At 42.8% G+C, this 22,228-nt stretch overlaps 1 protein-coding gene across 1 annotated transcript in view; it reads left to right on the top strand.

Moving 5' to 3' along the window:
- Positions 1 to 21,407, top strand: part of CENPN (centromere protein N) — a 22,745-nt gene extending 1,338 nt beyond the window's left edge. The window contains exons 2-11 of the mRNA XM_032324868.1: positions 1,769 to 1,949; positions 3,351 to 3,396; positions 5,846 to 5,905; positions 6,318 to 6,394; positions 13,205 to 13,381; positions 13,707 to 13,808; positions 15,077 to 15,140; positions 17,369 to 17,481; positions 20,405 to 20,531; positions 20,758 to 21,407. Coding sequence (XP_032180759.1) covers positions 1,779 to 1,949; positions 3,351 to 3,396; positions 5,846 to 5,905; positions 6,318 to 6,394; positions 13,205 to 13,381; positions 13,707 to 13,808; positions 15,077 to 15,140; positions 17,369 to 17,481; positions 20,405 to 20,531; positions 20,758 to 20,840 — 1,020 coding nt within the window. The 5' untranslated portion in view covers positions 1,769 to 1,778 and the 3' untranslated portion in view covers positions 20,841 to 21,407. The remainder of the gene's footprint in view (positions 1 to 1,768; positions 1,950 to 3,350; positions 3,397 to 5,845; positions 5,906 to 6,317; positions 6,395 to 13,204; positions 13,382 to 13,706; positions 13,809 to 15,076; positions 15,141 to 17,368; positions 17,482 to 20,404; positions 20,532 to 20,757) is intronic.
- Positions 21,408 to 22,228: the final 821 nt, after the last annotated feature.

Raw genomic sequence — 22,228 nt, forward strand, 5'->3', positions numbered from 1 at the left:
GGTGTAACGCCCTACCTGGTGCCCGCCCACCTCCCAGTTCAAATAGATGGGGTCCGGGAATCTGCATTTTTATAAGCTTTCCCCCAAATCCAGTGTTTTCAATGACAGATGTTGGTTTAATATATCGCTGCTGGGCCCTAATTCTCACCAGGGTGCTTAAGTCCTCAGGCACACTTAGGGATATAGCCATGAATAACCCAAACGTAGTTCCTACTCTAGTGGCTCAATATTGTAAAGCAATACAGTAATCAATAAACAAGATAATTTTAGGTAGTTCTGTAAAGACAATAAGTAATGCAAGGTGGGGAGTTACCTTTAGAATGGGTGGTCAGAGTAAGTCTCTCAGACTAGAGGGCATTTAAGCTAAGACCTCACTTACAAGATCCACACATGTGAATATGTGCGAGAAGAAACTTCTAGGCCGGGGGTAACTGCAGGGACAATGACCTGTCTCTGGAAGGATCCTTTTGTACTAGAGGAACTCAAGGCCAATGTAGCTAGAGCTCAGAAAGCCAGGGAGAAAGCGGTAGGTATGGGGAAGGATGCAAGAAGCAAATGCAGGGCTTTGTAGACTGTGGTAAGGATTTTAGTTTGACATTAAGGGAAGTTGGTCCTGTATCTGGATAAGAAAATAAATCAGGCTCAGTTTTCATGATCTTGATTATCTTCTCATGTTCTTAATTCAATTGTTTTACTCCTTCTTCACAACTCGTTATAGTTGATTTTTGTTCTAACTGCTGTTTTCAGTACCTTAAAATCTTGTTGACTATCATTATCTGTTTTGGAAGTGGGCAGTGGTAATAGATTATATGCAGTGTTCAACAAACACTCAAATGGTAAAAATAAGTCACACCCTGGATTCTTGTAGAGGGGTGCTAGAGGCATCCTTCACCCTGTTCCTTGAAAGCCCCAGGGCTTTTGCACTTGCTGTTCCCGCTGTCTAGCAAGTTCTTCCATGAGCTAGCCATGTGGCTCACTCTGTCCTCCAAATGTCCCCTTCTTTATGAGAACTGCTCACTCCACCCCCATATCATTCCCAGCCTGCTCCATTTTAAGTACTATTAGTTTCCTATCTCTATTCCATTCTCTCTGCAGCATTTAATCACATTTTATGATTCTCCTATTCCCTCTCTCTCACCACTAGAATGGATGCTCCATACCACGAGGGAGTTTAGACTTTGCGGTTAAAGATGTCACTGTCCCCAATGCCCACCAAAGTGCCTGGTACACACAGGTGCTCAGATTTTTTATGCGAATCAGTCCATGAACGAATGATTTACTTACCATTACCATCAAAAGATCAAAATACTCTAGCCAATCAAGGAGAGAGAAGACTAATTTTTAAAACCTCCAAAGCATATTTAAATATACAGCATAGGGCACCTAGGTGGCTTAGTTAGTTAAGCGTCTGCCTCTGGCTCAGGTCATGATCCCAGGGTGCTGGGATTGAGTCCCAGGTACAGCTCTCTGCTCAGCAGGGAATCTGCTTCTTCCTCTGCCTTCTACTCCGCCTGCTTGTGCACTTTCTTTGTCAAATAAATAAAATTTTTTTTAAAATTTTAAGTAAAGATAAGTATACAGCTTAAGGATAAAATAGTTAAAATCTTCCTGTTGAAACACTCTTTGCAGAGTGCCTAAAAAAAGGTAAACATTTGGGTGTTTGACCTACAAATCAAAATCCTGGCTAAAAATAGGCTGAAAAATTCAGTTAAGTTAAACTTTTGTATTTGGTTCATACTTTGTTGTGCTGTTTTTGTTTTTATTAAAGTGCCAAAGAGATGGATGAAACCCTTGTCGAGTTTATCAAGAGGACCATCATGAAAATTCCAATAACTGAAATGATGCCAATCCTCAAAGCCTGGGATTTTTTGTCTGAAAAGCAGCTGCAGACTGTAAACTTCCGACAGAGAAAGGAATCTCTTGTTCAGGACTTGGTTCTGCTCTGTGAGGTAACAGTGATCAAAATGATAAACCTTAAGTACAATACTCCCCCTTTGGTTTTTTCTTTCTTCCTTTTTTGAGTCCAAAAGAGATTTAAGGCAGCTGCTAAGCCATGAAGGAATGCGGGTTATGTACTACTACAGTGAAAAAGAAACTAATTTTTGATTAGCCTTTGCAACTTCCATAGAAGCCTTATGAATCAGTAAGATAATGAACACCATGGGAGAAAAAATAATTAGTACAAGTTAAAAGAATGAGCAGTATTCTTTTTTTACCTATTAGATTGTCAAAGATGAAAAAATAATATTCAAATGGGTTGGTAAAGCTATATGAAAAGAGACCCCATCTTTCACTTTTTTTTTTAACTTATTTGCTTTTTAATTTAAAATTATTTCAGATTTCCAGAAAAGTAGCAAGTGTAGTATGGAACTTTCTTTCTTTTTTTTAAGATTTTATTTATTTATTTGACAGAGATCACAAGTAGGCAGAGAGGCAGGCAGAGGGGGTGGGGGGGAAGCAGGCTCCCTGCTGAGCAGAGAGCCCCATGCAGGGCTTGATCCCAGTACCCTGAGATCATGACCTGAGCTGAAGGCAGAGGCTTAATCCACTGAGCCACCCAGGCACTTCAATATGGAACTTTCATATTCATGTACACTCTTCCTTCATTCACTTTTAAATAAATCCGCTTTATGACCCAGCAATTCCACTGCGGGAAATTTATATTAAAAAAGTTAATAAAAAACTAGGAGGTATATATACGTATTATAATTGATAAACATTTATATACCTAGATACAAACGTATAAATATTTATATATAGATAAAGATGTTAGCCTTTTTTAAAAAAAACAAAAAATTAGAAACAGCTCTATGTAGGAGAATAAATAATGACACATCCATATAACAAAATATTCTTCAGACGTTAAAATGCATAAGCTAGAACTTTATGTACAACATTGAGAAACACTGTATACCTGAAAATGTATAAATGTATGTCGTAGGGCAGCGGTTCTCAATTAGGACGGTTTTGTCTCCCGGAGAACACAACGTCTGGAGATGTTTTCAGTAGTGAGACCTGTGGGAATGCTCCTGGCTTGTAGTGGGTAGAGGCCAGAACGTTCCTTAACATCCTAGGACAGCCCTCCACACACAGAGTTGTCTGACTAAATGTCAGTCGTGCCCAGTTGGGAGCCCCTGATGCGGAGGAAGTTTAGAAGGGTACCGCTGATGGAAAACGAAAGAGATGAACACGGTGTAGACTTTGGGGGGAGAGTGGGGAGTGCCCGGACCGAGACACTCGGCAAGACAGCATAGACTGGACCCAGTTGCTCAAGCAACCCTAAGATTACTGTGAATGGAGCAGAACCAAACCATCACTGCACTCACGAAGTATTTTCTCTCTTCTTTCAGGAGAGGCGTGCAAGTATCCATGATGCTGCCCTTCTAGACATCATTTGTGAGTGTCCGTGCTTTGTAGTTACACTTCCCCAGTCCCGCTTCTTCCTTTTTTTTTTTTAAGATTTTACTTATTTATTTGAGAGAGTGAACAAGTGAGAGAGACGGAACAGGGGGCAGAGCAGAGAAAGGAACAGAGGAAGAAGGAGAGGCGGAACTCCCCACTGAGCAGGGAGCCCTACGTGGCACTCGATCCCGGGAACTTGGGATCATGACCTGAACCAAAGTCAGACACTTAACTAGCTGAGCCACCCAGGTGCCCTGAAGACCCCAGCCCTGTTTCATAAGTGAGGTCGTTCTGTACGTAACGGCTGATTCTTCAGTCAGGTGGACCTAGTTTCACTCCCTCCTGTGTCACTTACCAGTCCCGTGTCCTTGGCCTGAGTCCCATCACCTTGCTGAGCCTAGACTCCTCCTAAGTAAAAGGAGAAAGCAGTCATACCTACTTCATAGGGAAGCTCAGAGGCTTAAGATAATGCTTGGAAAGCTCTTAGCACAGTTGCTGGCTAGTGGATGTACTTAGTAGGTATTTGTTAGGCTTTGTTTTGTTATTAACAGAACTTGAAAATGTTATTAACAGAACTTGAAAATATATTTACAAGAATTTTTTCTTATTACATTGTTTGTTACCTCCCCTCCCCTTCCCTTTCTTTGGGTTTTTTCTTTTGTGTCCTAGTTTTCTTTTCTGTATTTTTTTTTTTTAAGACGTCTACTCTCCTCCTCAGGAGGCACCAGAGTATAGGGTCTAAGAACACAGGCCCCAAAGCCAGATTTCTTGGATTCAGTTCGTGGCTCTATCATTGTCTCCCTGTGAGTCCTCAGAGAGGCTGTTGACATCTCTGTGCCTCAGTATTGTCATTTGACAAACCTATGTCATAATGATGATATTGCATAAGGTTATGATGATGAAATAAGACTCCTGGTCAAGTTCTTAGAACAAAGCCTGGTGTTTACTAATGATTATCAATTTATATTAACTACTTTCTGTGACCTGGTGTGTAACAAAAGTCAGCTTTATGTTTTGCTCCAACTATGAAATAACTGAATTCATTTACACATCTGCCTCTGGTTAAGTCTAATTTTCAGGGATTGGATTATACCTAGACCATATAAGGTGGATCCACGTAATTCCCATTTCTCACATGTTTGTTCAAATGATCATTGAGCACCACTCGGTGGCAGGCTGTGTGCTAGGTGCTGGTGGCTCCAACAGGCTGATTCATTCTCTCTTAAGAGGTCACTATCTTTAAAAAAAATAAATAAATAAAGAGGTCACCATCTGATGGAGGAGACAGGTTGCTTAATCACACAAATACCTTCTTGCAGACAGTAGCAGGTGCTGTGAAGGAGAGCATAGGAGTGGGGTCTGCCACACTGAGGGTTTGGGGAAGGCTTCCTCGAGGACATGAGCTGAGAGCCAGAGGATGAGTGCCATTAATTAGGCAGAGAGGAGAAGGGAGGTTAAGAAGCAGGAGGGCAAAGGGCACAGAGCTGGAAGTCTTGGAGTAGGAGGGCTAAGTAGAGGAGTGGAAAGAAGGCGGGAAATGGGGAGCTCAGTGATGCCAGAGGGGTCAAACCAAATGACGCATAGGCAGGCAAATGCTATGGAGACTTAGAGGCCTCTCAAAGGATTTCAGCCTTTATTCTAAGAATAATGCAAAGCCTTCTAAAGATCTTGAGCAAGAAAGAATCAGGCTCTTGTTTTTCCAGAGCTCACGGTGCAGAGACAGAGACCAGGGAGGGTGGGAGTGCCCTAGAGCAGTCTGTTAGAGCATCTGAGCAAGAGGGGGATGTAGCCTGGGCGAGACGGTGATGCGGGGGTGGGACGGAGAGAGCCGAATGGGACCAAGAACTGCAAGGATTATGGGGGACCCGATCTGCTGGTGGCTTGGTCAGGGTGGAGTGAGTGGGAGGAACACGGCTGGCTTCAGGTAGTAAGTGCTCTGTAAGTGCTACAGAGGAAACCAAAGCAGGGAGGAGGGCGGGTGGCTTTGGGCAGGGGATTGGGATAGGCCAGTCTGCATAGGGGGCCTGTCAGTAGAGACCAGAATGGAGGTGTACCACCAGCTGGAAGACGAGGGCTCCTGACAGAGGGAGCAGCCAGTGCCAAGGCCAGTCGTGGGGAACGCGTCCTCCCTGCCATGCTGGGAGAGTGCCACGGTCTGGGGAGTAGAGTCATGTGGAAAGAGGAGAAGTGGTCAAAGTGTGAGTAAATGCCAAATCTTGACTATATCACTAATTCTTCATGATTTATTTTAGTTGTCTGCAGAAAATTAAATCCATATAAAAGTTATGTTTTGAATAAAAATGTATACGACTTAGTTTGTAAACTACTAGTATTTTCGCTGGTGTTATATTATATTGAATACATGCTTAAAATATGTATTCATAAGTTCTTTCCTCGGGAGTTCTAGGATATAATAGTAATCCGCTCTTCCCCTCTCTCTCAGATACTCAGTTTCATCGGCACCAGAAAGTTTGGGATGTTTTTCAGATGAGTAAAGAACCAGGTAATGCTTTCCATTTTTTTTTTTCCCTAATTTTTTAGTAATCTCTATACCCAGCCTAGGGCTCGAACTCGCAACCCCAAGATCAAGAGTCGCATGCTTTTCCAGCTGAGCCAGCGAGGCGCCCCCGTGTTCTCCATTTTATGTATTTGATATTCTGGGAATTTTAAAATGAAAAGCAATATGTTCCTCTTAAATGTCTCTTCTTTCAAATGAGTAATTTCAAAATTGCTCTTTTGTGGGAAAAATGAGAAATATATTTGGTGATGCTCTGTCTGAGGTATCGGTTGGTGAGACTTGATCACCGTAGCTCTTTGAGGTCACATAAAATGCTCACCTTCGGTGTCTTTGCAGATGTATTTCTTGAACATTGTACTCCCTTGATTTGCTTTTATTTTTCTTTTCATTCTGACAGGTGAAGACATTGACCTTTTTGATATGGAACAATTCAAAAGTTCATTTGTGAAAATTCTTCAGAGAGCATTAAAAAACGTAAGAACACAATTTACCTGCATTTCCATGAAATTCAGTGTCAAGGCATCTGAGCAGTTTTTTGGTTTTTTTTTTTTAATGTGTAAGAATTTTAGTTAGTAATATTCTGTGTGCCCTCTGCCGTGATGGAAGTGTCCTGCATCCACACTGTCTGGGACACCGGCTAATAACCGCACGTGGCCGCGGAGCACTTGAAATGTGGACAGTGTGACGGAGGAACTGGAATGCTAATCTTTGGTAACTGTAGTGAATTTTCGTGCAGTAGCCACGGGTGGCAGGTGGCTCCAGGACCGGTCAGTGCAGCCTAGTGCACCCCTAGTACCTTCAGCTGCCATTCCACTTCCACAAGTACCACCGAGTATCTTGTTTTTTCCCTTTTGAGGGAGAGTGAGGAGAGAGGGAGAGGGAGAGAGAGAATCTTAAGCAGGCACCACGCCCAGCACAGAGCCTGAGGCGAGGCTCGATCTCACAATCCTGAGTCTTGACCTGAGCCGAAATCAAGAGGAGCCAGATGCTTAACTGACTGAGCCACCCAGACGCCCCTCCACCAAATATCTTGTTGTAGGTTCAGGCAATCATTTTTTTTAAGAGCTCCCTTCCTTCATTCTCTTCCCACTCTGGTCTGCCTTAGTCCTCCTTGCAGAGCAAGACGCTCCCAAAAACCTGTCCCAGTCACCGTGCTCTAGCCATCCTCTGCAGAATAGTAGCGTTCCCTCTCCACACACAAACCCCCTGACTGGGGCTTCCCATCTCTTCAGCTCACCCTCTATGACTTCTGCCGGACCTCTACCTACCCCTTGTCCCTGGCCTATTCCCCCATCTCCTTTCTCACAGTGTCCCTTCAGTGTGAAGCTGGAGTCCGTCCCCTGCGCCCCCATAAGGCCCCTGTTTGCCGTTCTCTGTTCTGTTTCACACTCGCGGTCTCTTCTCTACTGCTTATAACCGTGCTCAAGTCTCGGTGGAAGGACAGCCCCTCCCCGTCCTCATCCTCAAGCTCTGTCTTTTCTACAACACTCTTGGAGGGAATATTCTTCTCTTGCTCCTGATATGTCCACTGGCACAGTGGCGCTGCCCCCCCCTTACCATCCCGTGCACCTTTTTTTGGCAGGACCACTAACTTGGCCTGAAGAAGAGCTGTCATGCCCACTGGGACACCTATTCTTCTCTCTTGCCCCGGGTCCAGCTCGGCCCCTGCACAGGAGGCTACCCGGAGTCATTCTGTCAGTGACCATATGGGCAGCTCTGCCTGACTGGATTCTCCTATCTGGAGGGTCACTTGCCTGCAGGGAGGAGCCACCACCAGTGTCTCTGTAATATGCATTGGCCTCCGCCTACCAACTCTCTTGCCTTATTTCTCGGTGGGCCCAGAAGGACAGGAGAGAGATTGGCCCCCTCAAAACCCTTTTCAGAAAGACCCTTTAAAAGGGTAATGCGTCCTTGCCAGCTTCATGCTTAAGCCCCTCGTATTCAGGCTACTGCTCTCACCTCTGTATCGAAACGGAGTTGTGAAAGATGGTGGTTCTTGTGTCATCCCCAGAGCAGCAGCATCAACATCACCTGGGAACATGTTAGACGGGCAAATACTTGGGCTCCCTCAGACACAGTAGGAGTGGGCCAGAGCCCTCTAGGTGATGCTAATGCCTGCTCAAGCATGAGAAACTCCCTGTTCAGAGGGACCAGTGACGTCACAAAATCCCATGGATGGTTCTCTTTCAACAGTAGCGCTGATTGCAAACACCTGTGCATGCCAGGCCCGGGGCTAAGCCCTTGCCGGTCACTAACTCACTGAACCCTACTGATAAAGCAGGGTGGGTCGCACAGTGGTGCGCGTCAGAGCCAGGGTCGAAATCCAAGCAGGTGACTTGAGCTCATGCTCTTCACGTCTACACTGACTGGCTCTTCACGGCTCAGGCACTGCCATGCACCAGTCACATAACATCAGTTTCTCATGCTCAGGAAGGTCATGCCGTCAGAGAATCGCCCATCGGACCCCTTGATCCTGAATATTTGTCTTCTGGCCATCCTGAACTGCTCTTCCTTGTCTTGTTGTAGGTTCAGGCAATCATTTTTTCTGTTGTTCAGACATCTTCCTTGTCTCCACGACCAGCTCCTTTCCTTTCCTTCTGCCCTTTGCTAGAGCATTCCCCAAGCTTCTGCAGTCTTCCCCCCATGAGTTTCAGCTCTGGGAACTTAACTTGAGTGGGAGAGAGGAAGGAGGAAGAGAGAGAGTCATTCGCCTCTTCCCTTCCAAAACCAAATGAGTCGTCCCAACACCATTTGCTGACTGATGTAGCTTTTTCCACTGCTTTATCATCATTGGATCCTTCTGATTTGTTCATGCTCTTAGAGTCTATGTTCTACTCCTGATCTGTTTCTCCTCATTTCTGCTCATGCACTCCTGATCCACTGCTTGCCTCTCCAGTGTTAATCTGAAGCTCCAGTCAAACTGAACCAATCTGCAAGTTCTTGAACTTGCCATAGGCTGTTCCCTCTCCTTGGAACAACCTGCGCCACCTGGCCTTTGCACAGCTCATTCCTTCCTTCCTCCCCTCCTCCCTATCCTTCTGCCTCCACTTAACTAGGTCTCCCTCAGGGAGTCTCCGTGACCCACCCAGATGGCATTTCCCCTGTCACCATACTCCTGCCTCTTCCTGCTTTTATGGTCAGCCTTCCTCCCTCCCCCTAGTCTCCCTGAGAGGAAGCCAACCATCCTGCTCCCCTCTGACACAAGTGAGCGAGGGCGGAACAAATGCTGGGAATGAATGGATTGGACACATTCTTTGCAAAGTCCTTATCCCTTTAATGCTGTAGTTTGTAAAATATTTTAATAACCATTAAGGGAAGGCAACCCTGTCCCTACCCGTAATTACTCTTCTTTACCAAAAATGTCCTGACTATTCTTCAAGATGAACCTTAGAATCATTTTTATCAAGTTTACAAAACAAAACAAAAACTTCATCATTTTGAGTGTGGGTCCACTTTGATCTGTAAATTAATTCAAGGGTTATTGTGAGCCAAGAGAAGGTATGCCTCTCTTTTTTTGGGTTGGTTTTTTTTGTTTTGTTTTGTTTTTTGTTTGTTTGTTTGTTTTTCTCTTTTATGAATAAGCACTCTTTGCTACTCTGTTCCTAAGTTGATATTTTTTATTATATTATTTGAAAAATATTCTTACCATGAAATTACACACTTTTCGGAGATTAAAGGAGAGTCCTATCTGGACTGTGGGTATGGCATGTGCCCCTGCTTTTTTTTTGAACAAAGAGCCTTACTGGCACAGAATCCCAAGCCAGCTGTCCATAAATGGGGATAGGTGGCCTGGACCCTGGTGGAAGCAGCCTCCATAGAAGCCAAACATGACTGGCTAACTCCTCCTGAGAAACACCGCAACCATGTTCCCGCCCTGTTCACCCCGCATCAGAAGCCTAGAGACCTGCTCGCTTTCAGTGCCCTCTTCCTCCTCGACAGTCTTTCCTGCCCTTCTCTTTGGCACCGGGAACTTCTTTTATATGAACCCCACGCCTCCTGCCCCAGCCATTCTAGGAGAAGAGTGAAATGCTCCCACATCGTCCTGCTTCAATGGCCACGTCTTTCAGTTGTGAGATTTCCTCTTTCATCACCGCTGTGTTCTAAAAGCTTTTGCCTCCTGAATGAATTTCAGGCAGACTAGTGAGTGGGAAAGCCTGGGAGAACAAAGGAGCTTTTTTTATTAGTCACGTCTTCCTGCTTGAAAGGCCACAAAGGCCCACCTCCCCGTGTCTTCTCTGTCTTGAAAGGCCACAAAGGCCCGCCTCCCTGTGTCTTCTCTGTCTCCCCTGCTCAGAGCTGGCCCACATGTGCTAACCCCATTTCTCAGTTGACCGGGGACTCCCAGCTCGACTTCACTTTCCTCATAACTAGCAGCCCAAAGGCTGATGCTGGTGATTTCAGGCCACGTTGAGTCTCCGGGACTGAAAAGTGACTTGCCTGCTGCTGTAGGATAGACATCTTAACCTCTCTATGCCAAGGACCCCTTTTGCTGTTAGTGAAAGTTACAGACGCCTTCTTACAAGAGTATTTTAAATGCTATAATGAAATACATAGAATTGTAAGGAAAACCAACTATATTAAAATACCATTATGAAGATATTAAAATACCAAGTTGTGCTAATTCATGTGCTTCTTTAATAACAGTAAATGATCTCACAGTAGGTCTAAAAATGACTGGTCTCAAAGTAGTGATGGGCATAAATGGTATTTTTGAGGCAGGCTCAACAGTTATAATGTGTCAAGAAAATATTTGGGATTTCTACAGATAATAAAGTAACAGGTCCTAACATTTTACTGTTTTGTTGCGTACCTTCACAACTGAAGGAGATGCTCCATTTCAGTTAGTTCAGAGACACCCTGAATTCTAAGCAGGGACTATAGGTTAAGAACTTCCTGCCCTTGAGCCACCTGGGTAGAGAAGCTGGTCTGAGAGGGAGCTGAGAGCCTGCCTGGGGAGCTATGGGCTGAGCCACTACAAGGAATGGGATCCAGAGCCTTTGAGTGTGTGTGTGTCTCTGCACTCAAGAAAGAAAGAGACTAACCGTATATCTTACCACTCTAAACTATTCAAAATACAGTGTTCTTAGAAAACTTACAGAGAGGGTGGCTCAGTGGTTAAATGTCTTCCTTCAGTTCAGGTCATGATCCCAGGGTCCTGGGATCGAGCCCTGCATCGGGCTCCCTGCTCAGCAGGAAGCACACTTCTCCCTCTCCCACTTCCCCTGCTTGTGTTCCTGCTCTCACTCTCTCTCTCTCTCTCTGTCAAACAAATAAATAAAATCTTTAAAAAGAAAGTAAAACTTACAGGGAAAGAAAATACAAGCTAAAAAATATGTTTCAATTGCAAAAAGGTAGTACATTTACTCTCCTTTTTGTACCTATATATCATGTAGTTTCATATGATAGTCTGTACTAAATATATTAGTTTGGTTAAATATGTAGCAATTCTGTTCGTTGTAAGCTTCATGTGATTCCCACACTGAACTTGTTTGTGGTATGTCAGTAGCTTGTGGGTCATGGCCAGTTCTAACCAATTTATGGCCAGAGTACCTTGGCCAGCAGGACAGTCCCAAGTTAACCAAACCTCTTAGGACTCTTGGCCAGCAAGTGTCCCAGTTAAGCTTGAACAGTATTTATCTGCGCTATCCTCAATGAAAAATGCTTTCTCCTGGCTACTGAAGGATGATATCTATTAAGGTAGTTTCTTGGGAAAATAGTCAAGGTCTGCATTTGGGCCCTGCCTCTTAGGGAATCTGAATGTCATCTTTACTAGAAGAATGTGAGACAGAATCTGAAAGCCATCTGAGCCAGGATTATACCAACTCTGTGAATATCCTTTTCTCTTAGCCCATTGATTTTTTTTTAATTTGACCTTTTTTAGATCATAGAGCCTTATGAAAATTTTGATAAGTGGTACAGCACCTCTCTCTGGGCAAGTATACACTTAGACATGTGTGCCCAACTCTGCATCCACTATAAAGAGGACACAGAGCTCTTTAAGCTTCTCCATGAGGCTTTACTTCAGCTATCCTCATTCTGGGCTACAGAGATTACCTGAATATGTTGAGTGCAATCAGTTTTCTCCCTCTGGTAAAATTGTGCCCTCCACATACCTCATTCAATCTCAATTGGTCGGGCTTTGCTTTTATAATGTGACACAAAGAGACTATTCAGAATCAGACCCTGCCCTCTTCCATTCAAGCCAGCAAAGGTCCACTGAGTGCCTGTTGGGGCCAAGGGCTATGTTGCTCACTTGGGAAGGTCAGACAGCTCCACGCACAGCACGCACTCCGAGCAGCCTGCACCCCGGACTGGGGAGGGTTCATTGTCTTGTACCCTGAGGGAATGTGGGAAAGCAGCCAGATAAACAGTGGGCAGCATTGGAATAACTGCCTTCTTTGCTAATGCTGGAAGCTACACTGCAGCCTGCTTTTTCTGGAGTCAGGTACAAGGAGAAGGAAGTCAAGACGTGTGGGCAAGCCAAATGCACCTGTCTCAGATGCCTCCCATCCAGGTTCTGACCTCCCTGGGGGAAGTTGAATCAAGGGGAAGCTAAGAATCTAAGAATCCAAAACCATCTGGCAGTCACATTTAGTTGAGAAAGATCTGTGTTTTATCCATGAAATAGAATTTTCTATATGCTTGCCATATTACTTTAAATTGTTAGCATCTGAGTTAAATGCATACAAGCATTAAGATAATATATTTGAGTCCATTACTACATAGAAATCTTACTATTAAATTTACAGTGCACAATAGGGCTGTGTTTGATGCTGAAAAACCTTCATTATTAAACAGGTATGTCATTTGTTAAGCTGCCTTATTTCATAAAATCATACGTATCAGAGAAGAGTTTTTTAGAAACAAGCCCAAGAAATTGTTGAAAAATTGTGATACCTTGATTGTAGGATTTAAAATTTGTGTTTTCCCTCCAAAAGACTCTGCAAGGCATAAATGTGTCTTTCCAAAGCAACCACAAAATCTTCTCCCAAAGATCCCCCAAACACTGTCATAAAAAGTAGAAAGACTGCTGGGTCTCAGCCTATGTCCAAGGTTATGGCGACATCCTTCACCCCTAAGGAACACTTGCTGGTGCCATATATTTTTTCTTAAAGTGAATTTTCTTTTTCTTTAAGTAATCTCTCCACCCAATGTGGGGCTCAAACTCCTGACCCTGAGATCAAGACTCCCATGCTCTACCAACTGAGTCAGTGAAGGCCCCTGGTGCCACAGACTTCAGTTAGGAAACTTAACTCTTGTTTTTTGTTTTTTGTTTTTTTTAAGGTGACGGTCAGTTTCCGAGATGCTGAGGAGAATGCCGTATGGATTCGAATTGCTTGGGGAACACAGTATAGAAAGCCAAACCAGTACAAACCTGTCTATGTGGTGTATTACTCCCAGACTCCCTACGCCTTCACTTCCTTTTGTCCTCTGAAAAGCAATATGCCCCTTCTGGGTCAGGTAGGGAACCAAGTACCCTAGGCTATAATATTTTTATTATTCTTATCTCAGAGGTTTGCATAGGGTTAAACTGCTCAGTAAGCATTTTATATAAAATGCCACATGTAATTCTTAATTTCCTAAAATAAGGAGCAGAAACTGTTCTACTAGAAACTGAGCATGGCACAAGCATTGGTTTGGAGCTCTCTGTTACTGTCTTTTCATCTAGAAGTAATATGTGCTTAATGCAAAAATTCAACCAAATACTATAGATACTATAAGTATCAGGCTGTAATACTATAAATATTGGGTAATCCTAATAGTCTTTGCAAATTTTCACTTCCAGGCGCTGACAGTTGCCAGCAATCACCATAAGATTGTGAAAATGGACCTCAGAAGCCGATATCTGGACTCTCTGAAGGCTATTGTTTTTAAACAGTATAATCGGGTGAGCCTATCAGTGATGCTCTTTCAAGTTACACCTCCATTTTCTGGTTCACACTTGATTGACTTAGACGTGTCTGAGCAGGTGGAAGTCCACCTCGGACAGAAGATCATTCCAGATATTACTGAAGTGGAGAAGGCTTTCAGTGAGTTAACATGAAAGGAAATCATAGTGCCTCACTTTCCTCTTGTTATAATCGCATTGTTTTATACTGTTCCCTAGTCGTTAGAGTTTATGTTACAGATCCCCATTTCCAAGTCAGCTATTCCAATTAGAATTTATTTTATCTTTAGAGTAACTCGACACTATCTTTCTAAGCTAATTATATTATTCGATTATGCAAGAGAAAAGTCGATTTCATTTTTGTCCTATCAGTCATACAAGTGATACAAGAGTTAGAAGGAAAGGAGAAAGCACTGGCTTATTACGAAGTCCCATAATTAATCTGTTGGTTTAAATTAATGTTGGTTTAAAATAATGAATGCATTATTTCCTTCAATGATAAGAAGGGATCTGACCTTACAGACTCGGTCATTTTTTCCTATGCATGGCAACAGTGTGCTTACATGTTAAGACTTCTGTAGGTGGATTGTTAATGCTCTGGTTCTAACTTTGAGCCCTTAGGTATGTTACACTTATGTATTTTCATCTGTTCTAAGTAGAAAGAAGTGACAGCTCTCTGCCAGCCACTCTTTAAAGATAAAAATGTAACATAAAGTTAGTGGTTTTCGCCCACAGCAACCACCACTCTTACCCACCACCCTTCCACCTGTTCTGCTGTGACATTTGCATCCCTAGGATAATTCACACTGTCACGCACTTAATTATAAAAACATCGGCCGCAAAGGGAAAAACGATTGATGGACTTCAGTAGGAAAGTGATTTTTCTAGAAGGAGCCTTGGGGAGTATTTCACAGTGATGAAGACGGAGCTATAAAGCTGAAGCAGCACATTGCAAATCCTGCCCAGGATTCCTTTAGCTTTTGCATTCACCACCCGGGCTTCATCCAGATCCATTTTTATGCTAACAAAGGACAGAGCTCCTCATTGGAAACAGGCATGTTGCTGGCCCAGCAGTCTCTGCCAGTCTCCTGTCTGGGAGAAGTGCTTAACTCAGCCTGGATGTGGCCTCAAATCTCTTTTGGTTGAAAAAAATAAAGATTCGACACACTGTTAGGTACTAAAACCATTTATTACTCATGTTTTAAGATGTTAAAATCAGGCAAAGTTTCACCTTTTTTTTTTCTTTCTTCCCTTTTTTTTTTTTTTAGACCTTTGAAACTCACAACTCCACTGTACCTCTGCAGGACAGAACCCTGGAGCTGGATATACACAGTATGTGTGTTTTAAGATCAAACCGAAATCATTCCTTTCTAGGCTTCTGTTACTTGGTAAAACATTTAATCACTTGGAGCCGGATTCAGAACTATCCACTGCTTTCAGAAAAATTGAAAATTAACTTTCTGTTGAAAAGATAAACTAAGGGTCTTCTGGGTGTCTCAGTCGGTTAAGCAACTGCCTTCTGCTCGGGTCATGATCTCCGGCTCCTGGGATCAAGTCCCACGTGGGCTCTCTGCTCAGCAGGGAGTCTCCTTCTCCCACTTCCTCTGCCTCCTTCCACTGTGCTCGCTCTCTCACTATCTCTGTCTCAAATAAAATCTTTTTTTTTTTTTTTAGATTTTTTTAAAAAATGTTTTTATCTGTCAGAGAGAGAGAGTCAGCACAAGCAAGGAACGGCAAGCAGAGGGAGAAGCAGGCTCTCCGCTGAGTAAGAAGCCTGATGCTGTGCTCAGTCCCAGGACCCTGGGATCATGACCTAAGCTGAAGGCAGATGCTTAATGAACTGAGCCACCCAGGTGTCCCTCTCTTGAATAAAATCTTAAAAAAAAATTTTTTTTTTTTTTTAAGAAAAGGGATAATAAGCTACCATAGGTTCCTTTTAGAATTTATGAGAGCATCAAATAATAACCCTTAAAAACAAAAATTAACTAATAGTCAAGCATTACTGGTGTGCCAAGCACCACACTCAAACACTCACAGGTATCACTTCCTTCCTCTTTATCATCGTCCCCTGAAAAATCCCTGTTTAGCCGACAGCTGGGTTTCAGAACAGTTTAGTAACTCGCTAGGCGAAGTTACACATCTAGGAATTGCCAAAGCCAGGCATAAAATTCCAATCTGTCGGAGTCTGGAGCCCCAGCTCTGAATCCACTGGATAAACTCCTTCTTGAATAATCAGAGTTGGGACTGTGTTCTTACCCGCAGATGGCAGGAGTCTCTCCGTGGAAAACCCAGGAGAAGAAACTAAGAAACTGCTGTAGCGGACCAGAAAGTTGAGAAGAGTGGTGGGGTACAATCTAGATTTCTAGAAATGAGCATTTTTCTATCTCTCAGCAGTGATCTGGCAATCGAATGAAATGGCACAGCAATTATGAGTAAACATTTTTATGACCTTCCGATGGTTGCAAGAACTGCCAGTGATTTCACCTTAAGAGAGCAAAATACAGGGCGCCTGGGTGGCTCAGTGGGTTAAGCTGCTGCCTTTGGCTCAGGTCATGATCTCAGGGTCCTGGGATCGAGCCCCACATCGGGCTCTCTGCTCAGCAGGGAGCCTGCTTCCTCCTCTCTCTCTCTGCCTGCCTCTCTGCCTGCTTGTAATCTCTCTCTGTCAAATAAATAAATAAAATCTTTAAAAAAATAAAAAAAAAAGAGAGCAAAATACAAAATTGTGTGTATTTTATAATCCCAGTTTAGAAAATATATATCTTTCTATTCATTAAGAAAAAGGCTAGACAGAAATTTATTTCTTTTTATTTTTGATTTTTTATTAACATATATTATTAGCCCCAGGGGTACACGTCTGCGAATCGCCAGTTTTACACACTTCACAGCACTCACCATAGCACATACCCTCCCTAATGTCCATAACCCAACCACCCTCTTCCTACTCCCCTCCCCCCCAACAACCCTCAGTTTGTTTTGTGAGATTAAGAGTCTCTTATGGTTTGTCTCCCTCCTGGCCCCATCTTGTTTCATTTTTCCTTCCCTACCCCCCCAAACCTTCTATGTTGCCTCTCAAATGCTTCATATCAGAGAGATCATATGACAATTTAAGATTTTATTTATTTATTTGGTAAAGATCGATCCCAAGTAGGCAGAGAGAGAGAGAGAGAGAAGGAAGCAGGCTCCCTGCCAAGCAGAGAGCTGATGTGGGGCTTAATCCCAGGACCCTGGGATTATGACCTGAACAGAAGGCAGAGGTTTTAACCCACTGAGCCACCCAGGCATCCCATGGAGATCATATCATAATTTAGACAGAAATTTATTAAAATGTTAACAGTGTTTTCTCTGCCTTGGTAGAATTATGCAGGATTTTTATTTTATTTATCAGCCTGCACTTTGCAACTTTCCTACAAAAGGAATTACTGCAATCAAGAGAAGAAACAGTAAGCATTATTTTTAAATGAGGCCAGCAAATTGAAAGCTTAGGAATGAGAAGAGGATATTTTATGGCTGAAACACATTTCTAATACCTGTTTTCTTTTGAAATCTTCCATTTATAGTGGATTCACGGATCATTCATGAAAACAGAATAGAAAAAGAGAGAGTCCAGAGAGTGACTCAAGAAACTTTTGGAGACTATCCTCAACCAAGACTAGAATTCGCACAGTATAAGGTGGGACATTGCTATAAATGTGAACTACGAGTTATCCCTATGTTTTTAAAACTTTAAGTGGAAAACAATTATGAGAAACTTATCTTATCTTCCTTTATCACTCTTTTCTTTTTTTAATTCCTTTCCTAATTATTGAATAGAGTTGACACACGATGTTATGGTAGTTTCCGGCATACAGCAATTCTGTACATTAGTCAGGGCTCACCACAATAAGCGTAGTCAGTATCACTTTAATTTTGTATGATGAATTTATGAGTTAGAATGGACTTCTTTATCATATTGATTAAGTGCCTCTGTTAACAAAGGAGACTTTTAGAAATCACGACTTTGCCTTTTTATTTTATCTTACATATTAATTCAGTTATGCGGAACTGGCCACAATCTGTATTTTTGAGGGGAGAAAATTGCAGGCTATACCTCTAGTCCATCGACACCTAGAGTGACACTTAACATAGCGTGCACAAATACTCATTGAATAAAAGAGTGAGTAAATAAACATGTCATAGCATAGCCCAGTCAGCATCCTAGGAGAAAAACCAGTAGCCTAGTCAATCCTACAAACCTACCTCACTCCAGAAGTATGCTGCTGCCCTCCAGGAGGCCCAGCTTGGGGGCAAGCCCACTCCCCGAATTAGAAGAATTCAAGGTTTATATCACGATTACCTAATCTAATATTTGCGCTCATACTCCTAACATCCACCCCCCATAAAATCATTTCTGCTTAGCAGCCCCTATAGCCACAGGCAATGCTTTAAATCCATCATTGATTTGATCACTCAGGCCCAATACCTCTTTTCTTTGATTGGTTCTTTTAGTGGGAAAAGTTGATATCTTTCACTTTGGGCTCCCTACATGGCAGTTTTGACCCAGTTCCTTTGAACAGCCCATACTCTAAGTCACTGGTTCCTTAATGTAGTCTCTGGTCCCACCATATCAGCATCGCTTGAGAACGGGTAAGAAATGCAGATTCTTGGCCCCACCAGTGTCCTACTGGATCAGGGACTCTGGAGATGGGACCCACCCATCTGTTCTTACAAGCCCTCTGGCTGATTCTGCCCGCTAAAGAGAACCACTGATTGGGAATAAGAATCTGCAAGAATCTCCCCATATATACAGTTTAGAATACCGCTACTCTGTAAGCCAAGGTACACATTGATTCATACCTTCTACGAATTCTCCCTACCTTTTCTATTTAGAAAAATGCCAAACCTTCAGAACACCTGGAAGGATATCACAATGAACACCCACTTCCCCTTTGCTTCAGTTCCCCACCTGTTAACGTTTTGCCACATTTACTTACTTTTTGTTGATTTATTCTGCACCATTTGCAACAGTCACAGACATTACTAACCCTCTAAATATTTCAGCATATTGCCTCTAAATTTTAAGAGTCCCTTTAAGTTAAAAAAAAAAAATGAAATTAAAATCTAAGACTCAAGTACCTATTAAAGCATCAATACTTGGCTATTTTATGATATTAAAGGATTGGTAAATTGTTACTAATTTTTTTTAGATGTGATAAGGTTATGGGGGTAAAGTTTTTAAAAAAGAGGTCTTCTTAGGTCTTTTTGAGATACATGCTGAAATATTCGCCATTGGAATAGTATCGTGTCTTGCACTTACTTCGGAATAATCCAGCGGTGGTGGTCCGTAAGGAGCAGGGAGGTGGGGTCATAGTTGAAACAAGACTAACTGTGAATTGATCGTGGTTTCAGCTGGGGGATGTGCACACAGGCTATCATTATACTGTGCTCCTTATTTTTGTGTACTTCTGAAATCTTCCATAATAAGGTAAAAAGAAATCATGGTCCTTTCTCAGAAGACGTGACATTTATTTTTTTTTTCTTTTTTTTTTTAAAGATTTTATTTATTTATTTGACAGAGAGAAATCACAAGTAGGTGGAGAGGCAGGCAGAGAGAGAGAGAGAGAGAGAGGGAAGCAGGCTCCCTGCTGAGCAGAGAGCCCGATGTGGGACTCGATCCCAGGACCCCGAGATCATGACCTGAGCCGAAGGCAGCGGCTTAACCCACTGAGCCACCCAGGCGCCCAAGACGTGACATTTATACATCAAAATGACAGATTACAACAGATAGTGGTAATTTGCCATTAAGAATGCAACTGGGGGGACGCCTGGGTGGCTCAGTTGGTTAAGCAGCTGCCTTCGGCTCAGGTCATGATCCCGGCGTCCTGGGATCGAGTCCCGCATCGGGCTCCTTGCTCGGCGGGGAGCCTGCTTCTCCCTCTGCCTCTGCCTGCCACTCTGCCTGCCTGTGCTCGCTCTCTCCCCCTTCTCTCTCTCTGATAAATAAATAAAATCTTAAAAAAAAAGAATGCAACTGGGTATTAGGCGCAAATGATAAATTGTTGAACAACAGTACATCTGAAACTAAGTATGTACTTTATGTTGGCTAATTGAATTGAATTGAAAAAAGAAGAAGAATGCAAACTAGGGGGTGCCTGGGTTTGGTGTCTGCCTCTGGTTCAGGTCCTGAAATTGAGCCCCCCCTGCTCCGAGTAGGCATCAGGCTCCCGGCTCAGCGGGGAGTCTGCCTCTCTCCTCCCTTAGCCCCTCCCTCCATTCATGGTTGCATGCTCGCACTCTCTGTCTCAAATAAATGAATAAAATCTTAAAACAAACAAACAAACAGGGACTACAAACTAAACGCTCAGGTAAAGGTCCCCCGAGGGTCGAACTCACCTCCCAGGTCCCTGTGTGTCAAGCATCAACGTGTTTTGTGTGTGATACCGTTTGACACACTGGTTGCCTTGTGCATTTGCAGTTTGCAAATTAAATGGCCCGCACCCCCCCCATCTCTGTATTTCTTGATGACAAGAATTAACGAAATGCAAACCTCATTTCATTATAGTTTACCATTCCAGCTGAAATATTTAGTAATTATTTGTAAATGTGTGTGTTGACAGCTTGAAACAAAATTCAAAAGTGAACTCAATGGAGACATCTTGGCAGAGAGAAAAGAGCCCCTCCGGTGCCTAATAAAGTTTTCCAGCCCGCATCTCCTGGAAGCTTTGAAAGCCTTAGCACCAGCTGGTAAGTAGTCAGCTTATCTTACAGTATTAGCAACCCACTACATTCGATCCTCTGTTTTTGCTGGCTGATTACCTCTGAGCTTTCACCTGGCTCCGGTCCGCTATCCCCTCTTGCCCTATTTTGCGTGTTCGGCTTCCACACCTCATGGGGGTCCGTGATCCACCCTCGAATCTCGGCCATTGTTAAACTGACTCCTTTTCTTTTCTTTTTTTTTTTTTAATTTCAGGTATTGCAGATGCACCGCTTTCTCCATTGCTTACTTGCATACCCAATAAGGGAATGAATTATTTTAAAATTAGAGATAAATAAGATATATGTGGTTTTGAAAGCACAGCATCTCTTTGACTCTTTCCTAGGAATTTCAGTCAACAGCTAGCTGGATAGTTTCTGTTTATGAACTTGTGTTTTAGGAATTAATTCTTGAAATTGACAGTTCAGAAACATTCAGTATAATTGTTGGGACTGATTCTTTCCTCCTCCACATGTACCGTCTCCCCCATATCCTGCAAAGCATAGCCCTTGTGGGCCTTTAAAGAGTGATATGTCCTTTTTCTCACTCCTATCTCTCCTCTGTCATGGAGAGATCAGGTTCTAATTGCTTGTTTCCAAGGATTTTGTCTGAAACCTTGGATCCTGGAAAGCAGCATCAAGGAACCATCCTCAACTCAAAACTTTCTAGGAAGATCATAAAATTGGTCCATTCAAAGGTAGAGTTGGGTCCATGAGGCTATTGCAGGAGGTAGCATATCAGATGATTCAGTAATATAAAATAATAGTTTCATTGTAAATATGATACATTCTGTAATCTGTTTTATGATATATTCAGACTCACATACTATCTGATTTGTGAATAAAGATTGCAAAACTGGTGTATCAGTTACTTTTGACAGAAATTTTTCAGTGATCATCTCTAAATAATGTGTCCTTTTTTAATAACATTTCAAAATATAGTTCCTATTTTGTTCCACAAAAGATTTGGGGTATAAAAACATGTATTACAATGATGATAAAAGGTGAAGCACTCTGGGCAAATAGGAAAGCAAACAAAAAACAAGGAAGACAGAATAAAGCCAGAGATAAAATAGCCATGTAACAACACACAGGTCCGGTGCCTCCAGCTGCTAGAAAGTTGAACAGTTAGACTGAAGTCAGCCAGTGGTCAAAACAGAGAAGAGAGGGGTGCCTGGGTGGCTCAGTGGGTTAAAGCTTCTGCCTTCGGCTCAGGTCATGATCCCAGGGTCCTGGGATCGAGCCCCGTATCGGGCTCTCTGCTCTCCTCCCTCTCTCTGCCTGCCTCTCAGCCTACTTGTGATCTCTGCCTGTCAAATAAATAAATAAAATCTTTAAAACAAAACAAAACAAAACAGAGAAGAGAACACCAATTTGTGAATGAAGATATTTAAAAACTGGTACATTTGTTACTTTTGATGAAAATCAAAACCGGCTTAATATACAGATATGTAAATATAGTCAGAGAAGCAGGGCTGAACAGTGCTCTATAATGTAATGGTATTGTCTATAGATTACAGATACGGGAAGAATACATATTTAGACATAATTAGCAAAACAGCATTGATACTTCCATTATCTCAGAGTGAGGCACTGGGTCTGCAGGGACTCAGTAATGCTAATTTCTTTGAAGACGCAGACATGGTATCAAGCATCTGTCCCTATGTGCACACATGTGGTAGGCATTT

This window comes from Mustela erminea, chromosome 19, assembly GCF_009829155.1.
Source record: "Mustela erminea isolate mMusErm1 chromosome 19, mMusErm1.Pri, whole genome shotgun sequence".
NCBI lineage: Eukaryota > Metazoa > Chordata > Mammalia > Carnivora > Mustelidae > Mustela > Mustela erminea.